General features: G+C 41.9%; 1 protein-coding gene across 1 annotated transcript in view; it reads right to left on the bottom strand.

Moving 5' to 3' along the window:
* Positions 1-5,187: 5,187 nt before the first annotated feature.
* Positions 5,188-21,981, bottom strand: part of LOC110534615 — a 143,138-nt gene continuing 126,344 nt past the window's right edge. Inside the window, exons 6-10 of the mRNA XM_036934442.1 lie at positions 18,977-19,119; positions 17,015-17,182; positions 10,198-10,359; positions 8,649-8,760; positions 5,188-6,605 (exon numbers count right to left, since the gene is read on the bottom strand). Of these exons, the coding sequence (XP_036790337.1) occupies positions 5,629-6,605; positions 8,649-8,760; positions 10,198-10,359; positions 17,015-17,182; positions 18,977-19,119 (1,562 nt within the window). The 3' untranslated portion in view covers positions 5,188-5,628. The remainder of the gene's footprint in view (positions 6,606-8,648; positions 8,761-10,197; positions 10,360-17,014; positions 17,183-18,976; positions 19,120-21,981) is intronic.

The following is a 21,981-nucleotide window of genomic DNA, read 5'->3' as shown; positions in this document are numbered from 1 at the left end:
GGCTCAGCGGCGGTCCTCTGATTTAGTTAACTCCAATTCCCTTTTTGAATTTTCCTTCATTAAACAGTCCAAAATCACAATGTAAAATTGTGTAAACAGTATCATACTCACTCATTCATCTTATACAACAATTAGATGTAAACGTCATATCTGAGGCTATTATATAAACAGCGTTATGGTAATGTTGCCACACCGTCTCCCATGAGCTTCCCCAAGTTGTAACAAACGGACCAGTTCGTAGCTGGAATCTTCACCGATATTTTATACTTTCTCTGGAACATGAAATTTGTTCGTACCTCAAGTTATGTGAGGTGGAAGGAATTCCTTTGTTCTCTATGAAAATTTACTCTCTCTATACTGTGTGTCCATGAGGAGATCCTCAGGAATTTACCTTGTCTCTCTGGCCACAGCAGCCTAGTTGAAGGAGGAAAGGGGGGGCAGGGAGAGGGGGATGGGGCTCGCCACACCCAAAGAGGCAAGGTCATGGCACTGTCTTAGGTCAGTTAGGATCACCACTTTATTTTAAGAACGTGAAATGTCAGAATAATAGTAGAGAATTATTTATTAAAGCTTTTATTTCTTTCATCACATTCCCAGTGGGTCAGAAGTTTACATACACTCAATTAGTATTTGGTAGCATTGCCTTTAAATTGTTTAACTTGGAGCCAAAGGTTTCAGGTAGCCTTCCACAAGCTTCCCACATAAGTTGGGTGTATTTTGGCCCATTCCTCCTGACAGAGCTGGTGTAACAGAGTCAGGTTTGTAGGCCTCTTTGCTCGCACACTCTTTTTCAGTTCTGCCCACAATTGTTTTATAGGATTGAGGTCAGGGCTCAAGGATATAGGATTGATGGCCACTCCAATACTTTGACTTTGTTGTCCTTAAGCCATTTTGCCACCAATTTGGAAGTATGCTTGGGGTCATTGTGCATTTGGAAGACCCATTTGCGACCAAGCTTTAACTTCCTGACTGATGTCTTGAGATGTTGCTTCAATATATCCACGTAATTTTCCTACCTCATGATGCCATCTATTTTGTGAAGTGCACCAGTCCCTCCTGCAGCAAAGCACCCCCACAACATGATGCTGCCACCCCGTGTTTCACGGTTGGGATGGTATTCTTCGGCTTGCAAGCATCCCCCTTTTTCTTCCAAACATAACAATGGTCATTATTTTGTTTCATCAGACCAGAGGACATTTCTCCAAAAAGTATGATCTTTGTCCCCATGTGCAGTTGCAAACCATAGTCTGGCTTTTTTATGTTGGTTTTGAAGCAGTGGCTTCTTCCTTGGTGAGTGGCCTTTCAGGTTGACTATATAAGACTCGTTTTACTGTGGATATAGATACTTTTGTACCTGTTTCCTTCAGCATCTTCACAAGGTTCTTTGCTGCTGAGACAGAACGCGTCGCCTTCCTGAGAGGTATGATGGCTGCGTGGTCCCATGGTGTTTGTACAGATGAACGTGGTACCTTCAGGAATTTGGAAATGGCTCCCAATGATTAACCAGACTTGTGGAGGTCCACTATGTTTTTTCTGAGGTCTTGGCTGATTTCTTTTGATTTCCCCATGATGTCAAGCAAAGAGGCACTGAGTTTGAAGGTAGGCCTTGAAATACATCCACAGGTACATCTCCAATTGACTCAAATTATGTCAATTAGCCTATCAGAAGCTTCTAAAGCCATGAAATCATTTTCTGGAATTTTCCAAGCTGTTTAAAGGCACAGTCAACTTACTGTATGTAAATTTCTGACCCACTGGAATTGTGATACAGTGAAATAATCTCTCTGTAAACAATTGTTGGAAAAATTACTTGTGTCAATTTTTGGGGAGTGGTTTAAAAACGAGTTTTAATGACTCCAACCTAAGTGTATGTAAACTTCCAACTTCAACTGTAATTGCAAAAGGGTTTTCTAATGATCAATTAGCCTTTTAAAATTATAAACTTGGATTAGCTAACACAATGTGCCATTGGAACACAGGACTGATGGTTGCTGATAATGGGCCTTTGTAGACATTCCATTTTTAAAAATCAGCTGTTTCCAGCTACAATAGTCATTTACAACATTAACAATGTCTACACTGTATTTCTGATCAATTTGATGTTATTTTAATGGACCAAAAAATTACTTTTCTTTCAAAAACAAGGACATTTCTAAGTGACCCCAAACTTTTGAAATGTAGTGTATATATTTGGGAGCAGTGCAAAGGTTAGTTGACATTCCCCCTTTCTCTTTTATACTGGATATTTTTCCAGCTCCTGTGAAAAGTTTGGATGCGCGTAAAACCCCCCTTAGTTTTTATAATATTATATGCCCAAGGGGAGCAATTATGGTGCCTGTAACTATTTAAAACAAGTTCCTGTTTTGTCTTATAAAAATTTGATTAGAATTATTCGCTGACTTTTCTGGTCCTGGCCAATCAAAAACAGCAAATGACCTGAATTGCGTGCTGCAGTTGCACACTTCTACATCTTATTAAAATCTAACATTGACCACTGCTAACCTTATGCCTAACCTTAAAATTAAGACCAAAAAGCAAAACAAGAAAAATTAATGAGTTAATGACATGGCCATTTTGACTTTGTGGCTGTAACTATTGACAAACGGGGTCATAGCTTCGACACACCTACAACTTTATTCATCAAAACCCATCCGTTTTGCGTCACCACCGGCTACTGTGCCCATAATTCGGGTTGTAAAAATTAGAGCTATTTCTTTTTTTTTTCGAATTTTACCCCTTTTTCTCCCCAATTTCGTAGTATCCAATTGTTGTAGTAGCTACTATCTTGTCTCATCGCTACAACTCCCGTACGGGCTCGGGAGAGACGAAGGTTGAAAGTCATGCGTCCTCCGATACACAACCAACCAAGCCGCTGCTTCTTTAACACAGCGCACATCCAACCCGGAAGCCAGCCGCACCAATGCGCCGGAGGAAACACCGTGCACCTGGCCACCTTGGCTAGCGTACACTGCGCCCAGCCCGCCACAGGAGTCGCTGGTGCGCGATGAGACAAGGACACCCCTACCGACCAAGCCCTCCCTAACCCGGGCGACGCTAGGCCAATTGTGCGTCGCCCCACGGACCTCCCGGTCGCGGCCGGTTGCAGTACAGCGCCCTTAACCACTGCGCCACCCGGGAGGCCCCAAATAGCTCTATTTCTGATACACAGTCTTACTGCAAGCACTAAGATTTACCATTGCATTAGGTCTGTAAAAAAATGAAGCCCTGAATCTCAGTATCAGTATATTTTATGCTGAGAACAGACTTCTTTTCCCCTGAAAGAACATTGTTGGCAAGAATAAAGTATAAAATAATGAATTACTTTATTCCATTTATATCAATTCGGTAAGGTAATATTCAATTGTCTTTGTTCTAGCATAGGTTTGCTGTCTCTATAAAAACAGGAATTTACACAAGACTGTTTCAAATGACAAGTTAATGAGGGGTAGGTGGTTAATTACCCTCTTAAACTCTTACTACAAGACACTTCACATGATAACTATACTATGTCAGCTAAAGAATAGTTCTCAGACATCCCCTGTATACATCTCAAGCCACACTGCTACGATTTCTCCCCATTGTGGACACTCCTATGTCTGATAAGGTTACTCAGGAAGGAGAAGCTCTTGTAACATAGTTTACACAATTGGTGTGAACGGTCTGGTGCTTCTTCACCTAGTCCGCTTCAGTAAAGAGCTTTCCATACGTGGGGCAGGCGTACGGCTTGTCGGCGTCGGAACTAATGCTCGGCCTCCCACGTTGTAACCCAATGACACCAGAGGAGGTAGAAGCAGGAGCCACCCCCCTAAGGTGGTTAGTCTTTGAGCTCCCTCTAGCCATTGTTTGGGTGTTGTTGGGATTGTATGATAGGAATGCCCATACTGACCCTCTGTATTGGTAGGGTAACCATGAGGTAACCGAGGAAGGCTAGAACCAGGTCCAGGCCTTCTATGAACCCAGTCAACAGGCATTAGACAATACTCTGAAGGAAAATACATATTTGCTGACTACCACTCTCTGTGAAGTTTGAAGCCCAGGGCGACCTGCTCTGTTCATCATGGATACTGGGGTTGTTTATCATAGGAACAGAAGGGTCTATCTCCATCAGCCCCAAGCCCTGCTCCATCCCTGCACTGAGACTGGAGCCTCTGTCCACTGGTTGTGTTCCGTCTGGTGGTGGAGTTGTAGGGCAGCTCAGCCACGAAGTGACAATTCTTATCAACTGCATGCAAGAATTTCCTCTGTGTTGATCTCACCAACCCCCATTGTCTCACCTCTGAGAAGCAGAGGTTACATCCTGTAGGTCTGATATCTGATTGGAGGTTCAATTTACAGTAATACTATTGGTCAACAACTTCATTTTTGAATCCAAACAAGTCAGAAGCTTATAAAAGGGTCTTAGAACAATGAATCTTTCTCTTATGTTCCTGAATTGCTGTGGTGAGATACCTATACTAATGCGTTGTTTAATGCGTTGTAATGCGTACTTAATGCGTACTAATGCGTTGTTATACTAATGCTTGTTGATGCTTTGTTACTTAAGCTTTATGCCTTGTAGGTGAATCCATTCAAGTGAAGTAATACTTGAATTTAGAACTCCATTCTCATGACCATTCCTTGAGCTTAGTCAGCTAAAGGCATAATACTTGATTGCACATGGTGAACATTTTAATAGGCTAACTTATTAGTCTTATTACGAGTTGCATGTGAGGTATTTATCATAAATACTCTATATACACGTCAAATATTACTGCCCACTACACAGTCTCTGTCCATCGTGGTTCAGTCCCAGTTACGACTCGGGAAGGAACGGCTCCTGATCCAGGGTCCTGATCTGGGGCCAGGGTTTGTGACCAGCCGCTTCAGAGGTCCAGTCTCTCCTACCAGCAACACCGGATATCAGCAGGTCCTCATGGACTGCAGACTGTAAACACATATTGTACAGAAGAACATAAAGGTTTATATAATAAACTTTACTGTAGACACAAACATAATATTTTAAAATGTTAACCACTGTCAAACCCATCTCTAACACTGTGATTCCTAACAATATGGAGCCATCTGATTTTATTTATTTTTTAAACAATCCATATGTGTTGATTTGAAGAATTAAGTATAATGTTTTGGTTACACTCATTAGGAAAACCCAGTCATGCAATGATAGAAAAATAACCAAGTCAGTCAGCATGAAGTCAATTTTGTATTTAATTTCAACAAAATGGTCAAACACTCACATAACGTGAAGTACAGTACTTTTATTTCACAAAACAATACGTGACAAGTAGAATAACTTCTCACACACTTGACCTTTTCTGTAAATCTGGTACCCTACTTTGATAAAAATTAAGTTTAGAATAGGAAAAGGTTCATCATTACATTACACACACCTTCACTTGTTTATGTCAAGTAAACATGAATTAAGGCACGATCATTTCCTCATTATAAAACACCATCAAACAGGGCAAGGTTGTCACTTCATCAGTGAAGCATTTTTACAGACACCATCACATCAACCATCACCATATCATCTACTCTGCCTCATCATACTCATTCTTTCCTCAGTTCACCTCGCCCAGTTCCCTCTATATCCAAAACCAACAGAATTAACTATAAACAAACTATATAGTTCTACATTACATATACATGGTCCCTGTGCATTTTCTGCTGGTGTATCCTGAGGTAGCTCCTCTCTGAGAACCTCTTCTCGCAGTGTATACAGGCGAATGGCCTCTCTCCCGTGTGGATTTTCAGGTGCATCTTTAGCTGGTGCTGGTGGGAGAACCTCTTCTCACACTGGGGGCAGCTGTAGGGTTTCTCCCCTGTGTGGACTCTCTGGTGCCTCTTCAGGTGGGACGATCGGGAAAAACAGGCCCGGCACAGTTGGCAGCCGAACGGTTTCTCTCCTGTGTGTATCCTCTGGTGGATCTCCACCTGTTGGGGGAAACTAAAGGCTTTCCCACAGAACGAACACCGGAAGCGCTTCTCTTTGGCGCTGCCACCTTTACTGATTCTGTCTCTACTACGGTCATTTGTCAATGGGCTTGTGTAGCCATTTATTGTTGAGGAACTTGCATTGTCTGAGGCATTGTCTGAGGTCTGGTTTAACATTAGGAGAGTGTGAGGAGGATGAAGGCCAGGAAGTGTCTGTGTTGTCGCAGGGTCCATATTCCAGTTGATAGATCCTATAGAAGACAGGCTGAAGGCAGCACCTGTTAGTGGGGTAACCTGAGGCGCCATCAGTCTCTCTGAATCACAACTATAGGAGCAGGACGGATCATTGCTAGCCAAGTCAATGTCTGTTCTCTCTAGCTGCATACGGACACCTCCCCGTCCATGCAGACCAACTCTACGCATTGCCCTGATCTCAGCCAGTCTGTTGTCATGGAGACTAAGTTCAGTTGTTGTTTTGTGTTCGACTGTTTGTTTCTGGTTAACAGTGTTGATCCCCAGCCCAGAGTTGAGGATGCTGTTCCATCCACTGACCTCCACTATGTCACCTCTGGTCCTGGCCTGCTCGGTGGTGATGTCCCCCGGGTCCCTGGCTGCACCGGTCTGGGAATCCAAGATGTCCACCCAGTCTCCTCTGTTAGCCTCCAGCCAACCACCTGCAGGAAGAGTTTACAAAATACTTTTCAAACATGGCAGAGAAAATGTAACGTTATGACTATAGCTACGGTTCTTGGTAACAGAGCTCAAACACTTGCCACTTATACGCATACAGCCCTCTCGTGGAAGGCGCCCTTGTAAACGATGGCAGCAAAACATTCTGCGGTAAACCTCTAGCCATCAGATTATCCCTCTCAGGGGCCAGGCCCATAGGACCCAAATCTCCGGCCAAACGTGCCTGGTACTTCCCACCAAACCTTGATGTCTTCTGACGCGGGGGTGAACACGGCCACTTCACCTCCAAACGCATAGCCACCTTGCGGCACAGTTCTATGAACAATGCGTTGGATACCAGGGTTTCCCCCGCTACTCCCGTAGCGTGAGGTGGCTGTCCTGGAACTAAGTCCTTTTCGTCACCCGAGAAACCCCCGGAGCTGTCCAGAGACACCAAGTCATCATCCGAACCTGGGCACTGTATGTCACCGTAGTAGACTGAACCAGCTGGCATACCATCTCCCTGCTGGGAGGCTAGTTCCACCTGTTTCCGACAACAGCCTAAAGTGCCTCTCCGCTTCCTGCACCTCGTTTCCAACAGATGCCAGAATCCTGGAAAGGAAAGTTTCCATCAGAAACGCCAAGCTTCCTCAAGAATGCTACACGTCTTTCCAGGGAGTTTGCATGCAGTATGTGGCAATGCGCACACAGACTGTTCCGAGCAAGGGCCGCCAGTTCCATGCCGAGACAAACTATACTATAACCGCATGATCATGACCCCGGCTAAGCCATCGTCATCTTGATCGATTTCTTACTCATTACTCCAGCAAACTGAAGAATAAGGAACTGTTTGATTAGGAAACTTATGATAACAAATAACTTCCGTACACAACGTCCAGGGGGTGAGCACGCTCTGCCACTATGGGACAGTTTAGTTGGCGCAACGTAAGAGTCTCGTTTTCCAATGATTTGTTTTAGTAGCTTGACTCATTCCTGTTCACAAGATGAAGAGCGGGATAGTTGAAGGAATGCCTTGTCAGGGCTGATTGTAGATCCTTCAACCGAAGTCGCAAGAGTGCGACTCCACCATAGTGTGTTGAACCGAAGTTGACTGACTAAGGGGACTCCTTAAATGTTTTGAGTCAATTACCTGGTTAAGGTTATACATTGTGTTTTTGTATGTAAACATAAGTCGAGGACATTATCACATTTATACAACGGGTTACCAACATATTCAAATAACAATTAACATATTTTCATAACTTTTTTTTATTTGGATCAATTTATTCATACATTTCATCCTTCCACAAGACATAGTCCCGACACATCTGGGGTTGCTATCCAAGCCGGCTGGTCGTTCGTTCTATTGGTTCGGTTGCTAGAGACGTGACCCACTCGTTTGTTCTAAATGTTCCATTGCCATACTGGCTGGCAACGTTGTTATCCCTTGCTTGCTAGCTAGCCAACTATGGCTAATTTACAGTCAAGTCAAACAGTGCAGGCAGGATAACAACAGTAGTTGTATTTGCATTTGTTTATGCTGTCTTTTAGTGACATTTATTTGGATGCATCCATAACAATGAGCTAATGAGGCACGATTTCGCCTGGCATAGAAAATGTGCTCACTCTAGTTTAAAAAAGTATTCATGATTTCGACTAGCTGAGAAACGCTGCCTTGCCTGTCTCTCGTCCCGACTCGTTCATTACTATGGGACAGTTGGTGATAGAATTTGAATATTGAAACAATATTCAAGGTTTATACAAATCTCCGCTGTTGAAAACTAAATGTTAGTCTAAAAGAAATGTGAGATCATGTCTAGATGCTTTTATAGTGGAGATCAACTTTATAACTCCCCTGCCTGGGCTGAGGAGACAATGGATTGGGCAGTCAGATGGAACAGACTAAATAGGCATCTTAATGTCATAGAATTAGCCGGTAGTAACTTGTGGAATGGACACCGGCTAGAAGAAAGAATAATAACCAGGTGCATCACTATTCCCATTGAAGATCTATTACTGTATGTAGGCTATATGTATTTCTCCCTTACCTTGCTCCCCCATCTTTAGTCCACTCAGCAGATCAATACTCTCTGGTCCGTCTTCTATTGTCTCCTCTTTGACTAGCAGCAGATCAGGCTTCCCATCCTCCATGTCAACTGACTGTAAGAGATACAGAGTGAGAGGATGTTGGATCAATAAATCTGATATGAGCACCCTGCTATGGAACATCTACTGATTGGGTAATGAGGGATTGCTATGAGTACTATACAAAAAATGTTAGTTGATTTTATACTAAGCAAATATGTTAATTGATTTGATAACTTGACACTCTTTAAAATGGTTTGATAATTGAATAGGCATGGTCCCAAACCTCAGACAAAATTAACTAAGACCTGGGCATGTATCCACAAAGAGTAGAAGTGTTGATCTAGGATCAGGTCCCGTATCCACAAAGCATCTCAGAACAGGTCCTAGGAATTCTGCTAAAACCAGTTTAAGACAAAAATAACTCTCAGCTCAGAGTAGGTTTTAGGATGATGTTCAGACACTGCCCAGACAAACTGTGAGCCAGGAGTAAAACTCAACTCTGAAAAGTTTCTCAGCTGGTAATCACAACAGTTTGAGGCAGTGATGAGGCCCATTGACATTGGTTATTCCCCATCATTTGCAACAATCACAATGAGGCATCGCCAGCTGTGAACTCTATAGCACGCCTCAGACAACCATGTTGAATGTGACTGTGCATCTTAATGTTGCCATGGTAAAACGTTTGATACTGTATAATTTCGCCTGACACGATCAATTCTCTTAATTAATCGGCATGCATACACTTTTTTTAAAAACCAATTCTGATGGTTGTTAAAGGCAGAATTTTGACATTATTACCGTTATCAACACACTCTTCACTCCCGTTTAACAACTTCAAATCGTTTGAAAGGTCTGTCATTTTCATCAAACACATTCATAGGCAGGTCCAATTTAGGCATCTTTTTGAACAACGCGATATTGCGCTCCAAAGGGATAACTTGAAATGGCATAATGTAGGTCATTAAAAAAAATCGATAGAAAAACATGTTTATTTATTTGCCTATTTGTCATAAGTATTTAGGCATATCATGTGAAATAGGAACTCATGTGAAATCATTGTCAAAGGCACAAGAGATACTGCTGCATGTAGATTTAGATTATTTATGGATCGTATAGAATTATCAAAACATTTGAACAAAGCAATTGCATGTGACGCAGGAACCACCGACTCGCTGCATTTTTCTATTATCAAGACAATTGCTGGTAACTCTTAACGGGTTAGGACAGCTCATGAGGTGTTCTAAATATCTGTCTACTAGGTGTGACTAATGAGGCTTCATGCATAGATTTAATTTTTACCCATAAGAGTAGAATGTTTCTATTCTCAGCACTTACGACCAATTTTCTCCTCTGAGATGCTTTGTGAATACGGGCCCAGGTCACCTGTCTACATAGTCCTATTCATTATGATCGAAAACTGATCCTAGATCAGCACTCCTACTCTGAGAGGCTTTGTGGATACGGGCCCTGACCTAATACCATTCAGACAGTAGTTTACAGTGGGCTCACCTCAGTGAGACTGTGTGTGTTCCTGTGCTGCTCAGCTAGTGCCTCTTTAGGTGCAGGAGAAGGTGTAGTCTGGTTGTCCATGACCATGTTCCCCTCAGGGTTCCCCAGACTCTCCCCAGACCCCTCCGCCTTCACCAGCAGCACATCTGGACCCTCCTCCTCCTGGAAGTGAGAGGTGATACAGATTACACAGACACACTCCTTCAGGTACGTGCGCACACAGATAATAAACACTTTAAGCAGAGTGTTTACCCCTCCTTATGCTTATAAAGTGCTGTCGGTGTATGCAGAATAGGGTGAAATCAGATGTGATGTATGCTAAAAGAATCAATGAAACTCCTAGAATGCCCAAGAACACAAAGGTAACTTGCCTAAATGACTACAGACCCGAAGCACTCACGTCCGTAGCCATGAAGTGCTTTGAAAGGTTGGTAATGGCTCACATCAACACCATTATCCCAGAAACCCTAGACCCACTCCAATTTGCATACCGCCCAAACAGATCCACAGATGATGCAATCTCTATTGCACTCCACACTGTCCTTTCCCACCTGGACAAAAGGAACACCTATGTGAGAATGCTATTCATTGACTACAGCTCAGCGTTCAACACCATAGTACCCTCAAAGCTCATCACTAAGCTAAGGAACCTGGGACTAAACACCTCCCTCTGCAACTGGATCCTGGACTTCCTGACGGGCCACCCCCAGGTGGTGAGGGTAGGTAGCAACACATCTGCCACACTGATCCTCAACACTGGAGCTCCCCAGGGGTGCGTGCTCAGTCCCCTCCTGTACACCCTGTTCACCCACGACTGCGTGGCCAGGCACGACTTCAACACCATCATTAAGTTTGCAGACGACACAACAGTGGTAGGCCTGATTACCGACAACGACGAGACTGCCTAGGGAGGGAGGTCAGACACCTGGCCAGGTGGTGCCATAATAACAACCTATCACTCAACATAACCAAGACTAAGGAGATGATTGTGGACTACAGGAAAAGGAGGACCGAGCACGCCCCCATTCTCATCGACGGGGCTGTAGTGCAGCAGGTTGAGAGCTTCAAGTTCCTTGGTGTCCACATCAAAAACAAACTAGAATGGTCCAAACACACCAAGACAGTTGTGAAGAGGGCACAACAACAAAGCCTATTTTCCCCCTCAGGAAACTAAAAAGATTTGGCATGGGTCCTGAGATCCTCAAAAGGTTCTACAGCTGCAACATCGAGAGCATCCTGACTGGTTGCATCACTGCCTGGTACGGAAATTGCTCGGCCTCTGACCGCAAGGCACTACAGAGGGTAGTGCGTACGGCCCAGTACATCACTGGGGCTAAGCTGCCTGCCATCCAGGACCTCTACATCAGGCGGTGTCAGAGGAAGGCCCTAAAAATTGTCAAAGACCCCAGCCACCCCAGTCATGACTGTTCTCTATACTACCACATGACAAGCGGTACCGGAGTGCCAAGTCTAGGACAAAAAGGCTTCTCAACAGTTTTTACCCCCATACCATAAGACTCCTGAACAGGTAATCAAATGGCTACCCGGGCTATCTGCATTGTATCCCACCCGCCAACCCCTCTTTTACGCTACTGCTACTCTCTGTTCATCATATATGCATAGTCACTTTAACCATTTCTACATGTACATACTACCTCAATCAGCCTGACTAACCGGTGTCTGTATGTAGCCTCGCTACTGTATATAGCCTGTCTTTTTACTGTTGTTTTAAATCTTTACCTATTGTTCACCTAACACCTTTTTTGCACTATTGGTTAGAGCCTGTAAGTAAGCATTTCACTGTAAGGTCTACACCTGTTGTATTCAGCACACGTGACAAACTTTGATTTGATTTGACAACATTTTGTTGTGTTACAGCCTGAATTCAAAATGGAGTAAATATTTTTTCCCTCAACCATCTACACACAATACCCCATTAGTACTGCACGGTACACCGAAATCTCAGAACTTTTTTGACACACACAAAAAAAATAATAAACAGTCCGGCACTACAATTTGTTATGTCCGGTACTTCTGTCAAATGTGTCTCACGTGATTGAGAGGATCAAGTCAGCACAGCCTCATTATAGCGCAAAGAGCCTCGTCCACTTATTCATTGCTAAAGTGCATTAACCTATGCTGCACAGAAGTTAACACACTTGAATAATGCACCATGGCATGTAGAAATGTTGAAACTGTTCATTACAGTTCACAAAACAATGTCTAAACACGTTTACAATGCAAGACGATACTTACACTTGTTTCTAACATGGAAGTTCAGCATTCCTGAACAGTACCATCACAAAAGTCAGAATAAATGTATATTTAACTTACTTTACCTGTTGTCCTCTGATTTTGTCCTTATGTAGGAGGTAATCTGAGACAAAATATCCACAGGGAAGAGTTATTAGCCCGACTTTCAGTATGCTGGTTTATGGTTGGTATTACCGCTTTTTCATTTCAATACAGATGCAAATTTCACATGACAAACACTTGCACAATATGGCCGAGCATAACCGAACCACATCTGATTGCAAGGAGACTATTCGGTTACATTCAGCTATTGACATATTGTTCATCAGGTGCAATGTGTTAAGAGATTGAAAATACAATTGATTTTATTCAATATTCTGGCTTGTAGAGACTACTGCATCTTTTGTAGGGCGACTTCAGTCAGACTGATAAGCCATGTAGTAACCATGGTAACAACCTGATGTTTAGACAAGGTAGCGTCCAGCTTTAATTAAGCTACATTTCCTTGCTAGCTTACAGCTGAATTCACTACCCTAGTTCTTTGTTTGTGATATGCAAACCATGATGCAAAATATGCTGATTTCAAAGATGATTGTCACCAAAAACGTTATTAAATGCACTTTGTCTCCCTCGCCAACAAAACCAAATTAACTTGTCTTCCGTCCTTTGCCTCCCATCTGGTTTTCACTCGATTTCATAGCAACAAACTCAGATTCCAGCCACATTCTGCCTCACGAATTACATTAATTCCTTAGACAGTACACACTTTTATAAAAGAAGAGTGCTTCTTCTATGCAAATGTTGTTAATCAGTACAATAAAATAATTATCTTAGCAGTTGCCAATAAAATAAGTCCTAAATGGAAAGGAAAATACAGGCATTCACCTATATTGTGAATAGACTTAGGCTACATCTTGATTAACCCAGTGTATCAATACAGATTCTCCATTCAAATAAATTATTACCATTATGTTGTTTTCTAGTTAGATTGTTTTTTAAAATTTTTATATTATACAACTTGAATATAATTGTATAATTGATTCAATTAATGCATACATGGCTCTCTCTAAAAACAAATACGTAAAAATGTAATGATATCGAACTCAAAAGATGCCCAAAGATTGAACAGAGCAGTATCTAAATTGATCTGACTGGATCATGTGCCATTCTGTGACTTTGGCAAATACACCTTTTTTTGTGGTATCGTTTTGGTGTCAAGTATCGTGATACTAAACCTGGTATCAATATCAAAGTCAAAATTCAGGTATCGTGACAACACTCTACCCCATAATGACAAAGTGAACACATATTTTTAGAAATTTTTGCACATTTATTGAAAATGAAATACAGATATCTAATTTAAATAAGTATGCACATCCCTGAGTCACATGTTAAAATAATGTACCGAGTCTCACACCTGGACTGTACAATACTTCCACATGTATTTTAAAATGTCTTCAAGCTCTGTTAAGTTCGTTGTTAATCATTAATCAACAGGTGGGTCTAATCCTGGACGCTGATTGTTTAAAACCGCATTCCAGGCTGTGTCTATTTCACAAATTACCACCAGCTAAAACTATGACGTTTAAAATGCCTATTTACGCTGTTCCATCTCACTGCGCAATCCACTGTCTCATCAGCCCAGCCAGACAATTTAGAAACTTGATCGCCACTGTAAAAAGCATCTAGACATTACCTTCCATTTCTTTTAGACTAGCAATTGGTTTTCAATAGCGGAGATTTTTATAAACCTTGCTGTCTGTCTCTGACATTTGCAACATTGTTTCAGTATTGAAATTCGATCTCCAGCCGTCCCATAGTAATGAACAAGTAGGGATCGGGAGTCAAGATGAGACAGGCAGGGAGCTTTACTCAGCCAGTCGAAATCATGAATCAGCATATTTCTTATGGATATATAGTGTACAAAGAAATGCTAATAGAAAACAGGTAAAACTAAACAAGGTGCAGCAAGTTTGCAGTCTTTCCAGCTTCAGTTTGAAGTGATTGTGTTAGCTGTGTTGCTGGCTAGCTCCTCTGAACAAGTGAGCACATTTTCTATGCCAGGTGAAATCGCGCATCATGAGCTCATTGTTATGGATGATTCCAAATTAATGTCACCAAAAGACAGCTTATGCAAATGAAGCTACTTTGTTGTTATGCTGGCTGCATTGTTTGATGTGACTAAGTTAGCCGTAGTTGGCTAGCTAGCAAGCAAGAGATGATAACGTTGAAAATATGAAGAGTGGTAGGATTTGCCACAAACATAACGCTTTGTAGTAGGGGCATAAAGTTTTAAAAAATTGCCACATTTTTTGCAGTTTTAATTTAGTCCCTTATTGGAAACAGGATGCATGTTTTGGAAAATATTTGGATTCTGTACAGGATTTTTTATTTTTACTCTGTCATTTAAGTTAGTATTGTGGAATAACTACTATGTTGTTAATCCATCCTCAGTTCTCCTATCCCAGCCATTAAACTATAACTGTATTAAAGTCACCATTGGCCTCATGATGAAATCCCTAAGAGGTTTCCTTCCTCTCCGGCAACTGAGTTAGGAAGGATGCATGTATCTTTGCAGTGACTGGGTGTATTGATACATCATCCAAACTTCACCACGCTCAAAGGGATATTCAATGTTTTTTACCCTTCTACCAATAGGTGCCCTTCTTTGCGAGGCATGGCAAACCTCCCAGGTTTTTGTGGTTGAATCTGTGTTTGAAGTTCACTGCTCGACTGAGTGACCTTACAGATAATTGTACTGGGTACAGAGAAGAGGTAGTCATTCAAAAACCATGTTAAAATCTATTATTGAGCATAGAGTGAGCATGCAACGTACATGTCTTGTTAAGGTTTACTCCTGAATGTATTTCGGCTTGCCATAAGAAAGGGTTTGAATACTTATTGAATCAAGACATTTCAGCTTTTCATTTTTAATTCATTTGTAAAAATGTCAACATAATTCCACTTTGACATTATGGAGTATTGTGTGTAGGCCAGTGACACAATCTCAATTTAAGCAATTTTAAATTCAGTCTAACACAACAAAATGAGGAAAAAGTGAAGGGGTGAGAATACTTGCTGAAGGCATTGTACCTGTCTCAACAAAAACTCTGCATGAACTTGATAAACTGCATTCATTTTCTCATAAAGTGTTTTGGGAAAAAATTAAGTAGTTGAAGGGAAATAATGAAATAGGCATTTGTGACCATCATATAGCCTACACAGTACAAACACTATGTAACAGACTTTTTAGGCTTTTATTTATATATATATATATCTCACACAATGTTTGGATGCAATATTCTACCCAGGAATATTCAACACTGAAATATGTTACCCTTGTTATTACAAATGCACCTGTGGATCTTTTCTGCTGACAACACTGAAAAGTCATCTTTGTGTTTAATGCAGGGTTTGATCTAAAGGTCAGAAGCTTGTGGAACGGTTACTTTCTATGTTATAGAGTGAATGGTTTTTCAACTGGTGTATCCTGAGGTAGCTCCTCTCTGAGAACCTCTTGCTGCCGTGCGTACATGTGAACAACCTTTCTCTCATGTGGACCTTCAGGTGTATCTTCAGCTAGTTCTGGTGGGAGAACCTCTTCTCACACTAGGGCAGCTGTAGAGTTCTTCCCTGTGTGGACCCTCTGGTGCCTCTTCAGGCTGTACGAGTGGGAGAAGCGCATATGACACTGGGTACAGCTGAAGGGTTTCACCCCTGTGTGGACCCTCTGGTGGATCTTAAGGTTGCCAGCCTGGGCGAATCGCATGTGACACTGGGTACAGCTGAAGGGTTTCTCCCCTGTATGGACCCTCTGGTGGGTCTCTACGTTCTGGAGGCAGCTGAAGCCTTTGTTACAGGACATGCAGAGGAACCGTTTATCTTTACCGTTGCCTGATGTTGCTCCCCCTCCCTGAGCCTTGGCTCTTTGGTCCTTTGAGTTCAATACTTGATCGAAAACAAAGTGGCCGTGTGAATCGGAAGGCCCCATCGACGTGGACACTCTGTCGCGATCCCTGAGAATGTGTAAAGGGGACTGGGTCGCAACATTTGGATTAGTCTCTAAGCTTTCCCTATAATCTAAGACATCTCTACCTTGTGAGTGTCCTTCTCCTAATTCAGTCTTGTCTCCATTCAGTGTCAGAGGAACATCGTCCTCCATTTTCACAGTCACTTCGTCTACGACTATAACTACCCCTTTCTTATCTAGGCACCCTTCAGAGTATACACTACTACTGTACTGGTTCCAGTCCCCTTTAGACAGATCAGTCTGTGTCTCTAAACCCAAGTGTATGTTGACAGGTTCCATCTCTGTAGTGTAAAAACAAGACAGATCATCAACACCAGTGTCTAACGTATCACCATCTCCACGGGAATTAACCGTCCTCTGGCTCTGGTGAAATACCGGTAAATACTCGGAGTCATTAGCAGGAGGACTGCCCAGTCTCCCCCGCCCTAGTCTCTCTGGGTCTGATCTGTGGTCAGATCCTGTGTGTAAGAGCCTGTGTGTTAAAGTCTTGGTGTCTGTCTCTGACTTGAGGAATGCGTTCGGCGTTCCACTGACCTCCATGATGCTATGTTGGGTATTGGGCGGTGCTGGGGCGGTGGTGGTAGGGACCTCCGTGGCTACATGTGGCGCTCCAGTCTGGATCTCTCTGCTGTGTCGTGGGTCCTCCTCTCTTTCAGATCTCTCCTGCTTGACCCCAGGACCAGCAGCCTCTGCATCTACAGACTGACACAAGAAGAGAGGTTAATTACCTGTGCATGAGTTCTATTGGATAACAATGTCATAGGGAAGTCTCACAAGCTCTACTTTCGTCCCTTCGCTATATCGGCATTGAACATGTCACCCTCCCTAGGAGAGGGGGTGACCTTGACAATTTATTATTAAAATGAGAGGCCGCCTGGATCGTTTTTGCTATCCATTGTAAATAATGTTTGTAAGCCTATGTCGCCAAATTACACTACATGGTCAAAAGTATGTAAACACCCCTTCAAATTTGTGATTTGGCTATTTCAGCCAAACCCGTTGCTGATAGGTGTATAGAATCAAGCACAAGGCCATACAATCTCTATAGGCAAACTTTGGCAGTAGAATGGCCCGTACTGAACTCAGTGACTTTCAACGTGGCACCGTCATAGGATACCACCTTTCCAACAAATCAGTTCGTAAACTTTCTGCCCTGCTATAGCTGCCCCGGGTCAACTGTAAGTGCTGTTATTGTGAAGTGGAAATGTCTAGGAGCAACAACGGCTCAGCCGCGAAGTGGTAGGCCACAAAAGCTCACAGAACTGGACCGCCGAGTGCTCAAGCTCGTTGCGCGTAATAATCGTCTGTTCTCGGCTGTAACACTCAATACCAAGTTTCAAACTGCATCTGGAAGCAACGTCGGCACAAGAACTGTTTGTCGGGAGCTCCATGAAATGGGTTTCCACACAAGCCTAAGATCACAATGCTGAATGCCAAGCGTCAGCTGGAGTGGTGTAAGGCTCACCACCATTGGACTCTGGAGCAGTAGAAAAGCTTCTTTGGAAAAAGTTCTTTGGAGTGATGAATCACGCTTCACCATCTGGCAGTCAAACGGAAGAATCTGGATTTGGCGGATGCCAGCAGAATGCTACCTGCCCGAGTGCATAGTGCCAACTGTAAAGTTTGGTGGAGGAGTAATAATGGCCTGGGGCTGTTTTTCATGGTTCGGGCTAGGCCCCTTAGTTCTGGTGAAGGGAAATCTTAACGCTACAGTATACAATGACATTCTACATTATTCTTTGCTTCCAACTTTTGTGGCAACAGTTTGGGGAAGGCCCTTTCCTGATTCAGCATGACAATACCCCTGTGCACAAAGCGTAGTCCATGGGGAAATGGTTTGTCGAGATTGGTGTGGAAGAACTCGACTGGCCTGCACAGAGCCCTGACCTCAATACCATTTTACACCTTTGAAATTAACTGGAACGCCGACTGTGAGCCAGGCCTAATCACCCAACATCACTAATGCTCGTGGCTGAATAGAAGTAAGTCCCTGCAGCTATGTTCCAACATCTAGTGGAAAGTCTTCCCGGAAGAGTGGAGGCTGTTATAGCAGCAAAGGGGGGACCAAATCCATATTAATGCCCATGATTTTGGAATGAAATGTTCAACAAGCAGGTGTCCACATACTTTTGTAGTTTATATCTATGATCATATGTAATCCATTCATGCTTTATAAAAATCATGTTTTATTTATATCTGTAAATTAACCAATGAAATCAAACCACAGCCGGCTATGATTACAGACACTTGCGTGTGTCCTTTCAAACTCTAAACTAGTGACCTGCACTGTCATTATGAAGACAGCTTGGCTGTTGAAACGTCACAAAATGATTGCGTCTGAGCTCCTAGTGTGTGCGGTAGTCCTTTTCTTTTTCAAGTCTCACAATCTCCCTCCGCTATGACAGATAAATTAAGATGTACATGTGAGTAGTCTTTCTGAAATAAACTGGCTACATTTGTTGGACTGTCATTTTTATGTAACACTATTACACTAACCTCTATCACAATAATGTTCTTGGTTGAGGTTCCACTCCCCTCATCATCAGTGATTGGTTGGTCATCTCGCCATGTATTGTGTCCCACTGGCTTCACAAAGGTCCTGTGGCCTTCAGTGAGATGTCCTTCACCTGAGAGAGTCACTGGGGGAAAAGAGGTGGTTAGGTTAGCTACTGTCAATGCTCAGTGGTATATTGTACACTATTGACACTGTCTAGAATTGACAAGGATGTAAGGTAACACTTTACATAACTTCTTAATATACTATTTATAGATTGATTGATTATGTTCCATGCATCATATTGTTTTCAATTAGTACATAATAGGAAATGCTGTAAATTAAGAATCTGGTTAGAATATGATATTTTATCTTTATGATAGATAGTTAAGAAATCAGGGGAATTATTGCATCCTATGCAAAAACTGACCAAGACCCAATTTTGGTTAACACGTCTAAAGTCACACATGGCAGATGGGAACGGGGCGACAGGCTGCGTCTTCTGCAAAATGTACCTCTTGCCATTCCTTTGTATTGGTCGAGGATCTTGACACTACTGGGACGACTGGCGAGGACGCGCTCTTGCGTTGTCCTCTCTGCGCGCTCCCGTGCCACCTTCAGTTCTTGTAGCTGTAGTTTCCTCCGCAATGCCCTGTTTTCTTTCTGGCTTTGAGTAATTTCCAAACGAAACACTGCATAGTCGTCGTCTACGAGTTTACAGATTTCTGCTACGGCTGCATTCGCTAGCACCTCCATGATGGAGGCTATTTGCGTGTGAAAAACCATACAGTTAGCCATCGTTAGCTAGCAGCTAGCTAACAGTAGATAACATATATCAAACAAGTCCCGTCTCCAACGCGAAATTAACACTGCTTGGGGAAATAATGTAATACTGTGCAGTAAAATTAATCATATTTTGAGTTACATGATGTTAATAAACGTCTAAATAACGACAATAAAACGCTAACGTGGAAATTATTATAGGTCAATGTTCATTTCCGTATAAACTGAAGAGAAAGGATCTTATTTGTTGTCGTCATAGCTCATAGGGTGTGGTTTAATGAAGCATTTGTGTACTGTTTGAATTACGGTACAACTTATATTATATAAATCTCCTATGATCAATATCTTTCAAGATGACCGCAGACTTGTTTAGAAAGAACAGTGTGTTAGCAATAATAGAGTAGAAGAATAAGGTCATTATTTATTTACAACATCTCAGTAAGGTAAATATTCAACTATACTTGTTCTTGCCTAGATCCTTATGGTAATTATTACAATGCAATGCCTTGCATAAGCATTCAACCCCCCTTAAACTTCTAAATTTTGTGTTACAACCTGGAATTGAAATCGATTTAATTGTAATTTGTCAACAGTTTATTGAAAATACTCTGTTAAAGTGGAACAAAAATTCTAAAATAGTTTGAAGATGAATGAAAACTAAAACACTAATATACCTTGATTACATAAGTATTCACCCCCCTGAGTAAATACTTGTTAGAAACACCTTTGGTAGTGATTACCGTGTTGAGTCTTCTTGGGCAAGTCTCTTGAGAGCTTTGCACACCTGTAGGCTATTGTGCAATATTTGCCCAATATTCTTTTAAATTCTTCAACCTCTGTCAAAGTGTTGGGGATCATGGCTAGACAGCAATTTACAGATCTTGCCCTCGAATTTTCAAGCTGATTTAAGTAAAAAATGTAACTTGGCCACTCAGGAACGTTCATCTTCTTGATAAGCAACTTAGATTTGGCTTTGTGTCGTATGTTATTATCCTGCTGAAAGGTGAATTCCTCTGAGTGTCTGGTGTAAAGCAGACTGAAGCAGGTTTTCCTCTAGAATTTTGTCTGTGCTAGCTCCATCCTTTTTCTTTTCATCCTGAAAAATCCCAGCGTTTTCCGATGTCAATCATACCTATACCATGATGCAGCCACCACCATGCTTGAAAATAAGGAGGCAGTTACTCAGTCATGTGTTCTGTTGTATTTGCCCCAAACATAAGGCTTTGCATTTAGGCAAAAAAGTTTATTCCTTTGCTGTGTTGTTTTGCATTATTACTTTAGTGCGTTGTTGCATACAAGATGCATGTTTTGGATATTTGTATTCTTTTCATTCTGTCATTTAGGTGGAGTCAGTACAGTGTTGATCCATCCTCAATTCTCCCATCTCAGCCATTAACCTCACCAATGAGTTTTAAAATCACTGATGGCCTCATGGTAACATCCCTGAGCAGTTTCATTCCTGTCCTGCAGTTCAGTTCAGAAGGATGACTATCTTTGATGTGTCTGGGTGGTTTAATACATAAACCACAGCATAATTATTAACTTGACCATGCATAAAGAGACATTCCATTTTGGATATGTTATTGTTACCCATCTACCAATCTCTGCCCTTCTTTGAGTCTTTTCGAAAAGCTCCCTGGTCTTCATAATTGAATCTGTGCTTGAAATGCAATACTTGACTGAGGGACCTTACATATGTTGTATGTATGGGGGACAGGGGAAGGGTACTGGGCAGCGCTGTCAACCCCTATTATTTTACAGAGTGAGTCCTTGTAACTTATGTGATTTGTCTAACAAAATTTTACTCCTGAACTAATTTCGGCTTGCCTAAACAAAAGGTGTGAATAATTATGCAATGATTACTGTATATTTTAGTATCCAATTTTTATATATAAAATGTTATATATAAAATCTATATAAAATCTTCCACGTTGACGGAGTATTTTGATTAGATTGTTGATGAAAAATTATTATTAAATCCATTTAAATTTGTTCGTAACAAAATTAGGAAAAGCCTAAAGGGGGGTGAATGTTTAGTTGACCCCTTACATCGCTACAAGTTACCACAAAAATATGCAGAACATTTGATGCTATTGTTAAATTCTGATATTAAAATACCAACACAACAGGGTAGAAGGAAGCATAACAGGGTAGAAGTAACACCAATAATGAATACATTATATGAAGTAAAAAGTTATTTAATATCTTTACTGAACAAAAATAA

The sequence above is a fragment of the Oncorhynchus mykiss genome, chromosome 10 (assembly GCF_013265735.2).
Source record: "Oncorhynchus mykiss isolate Arlee chromosome 10, USDA_OmykA_1.1, whole genome shotgun sequence".
Classification (NCBI taxonomy): domain Eukaryota; kingdom Metazoa; phylum Chordata; class Actinopteri; order Salmoniformes; family Salmonidae; genus Oncorhynchus; species Oncorhynchus mykiss.
The sequence above is the reverse complement of the archived record's forward strand: the minus strand, read 5'-3'. Positions and strand labels throughout refer to the sequence as shown.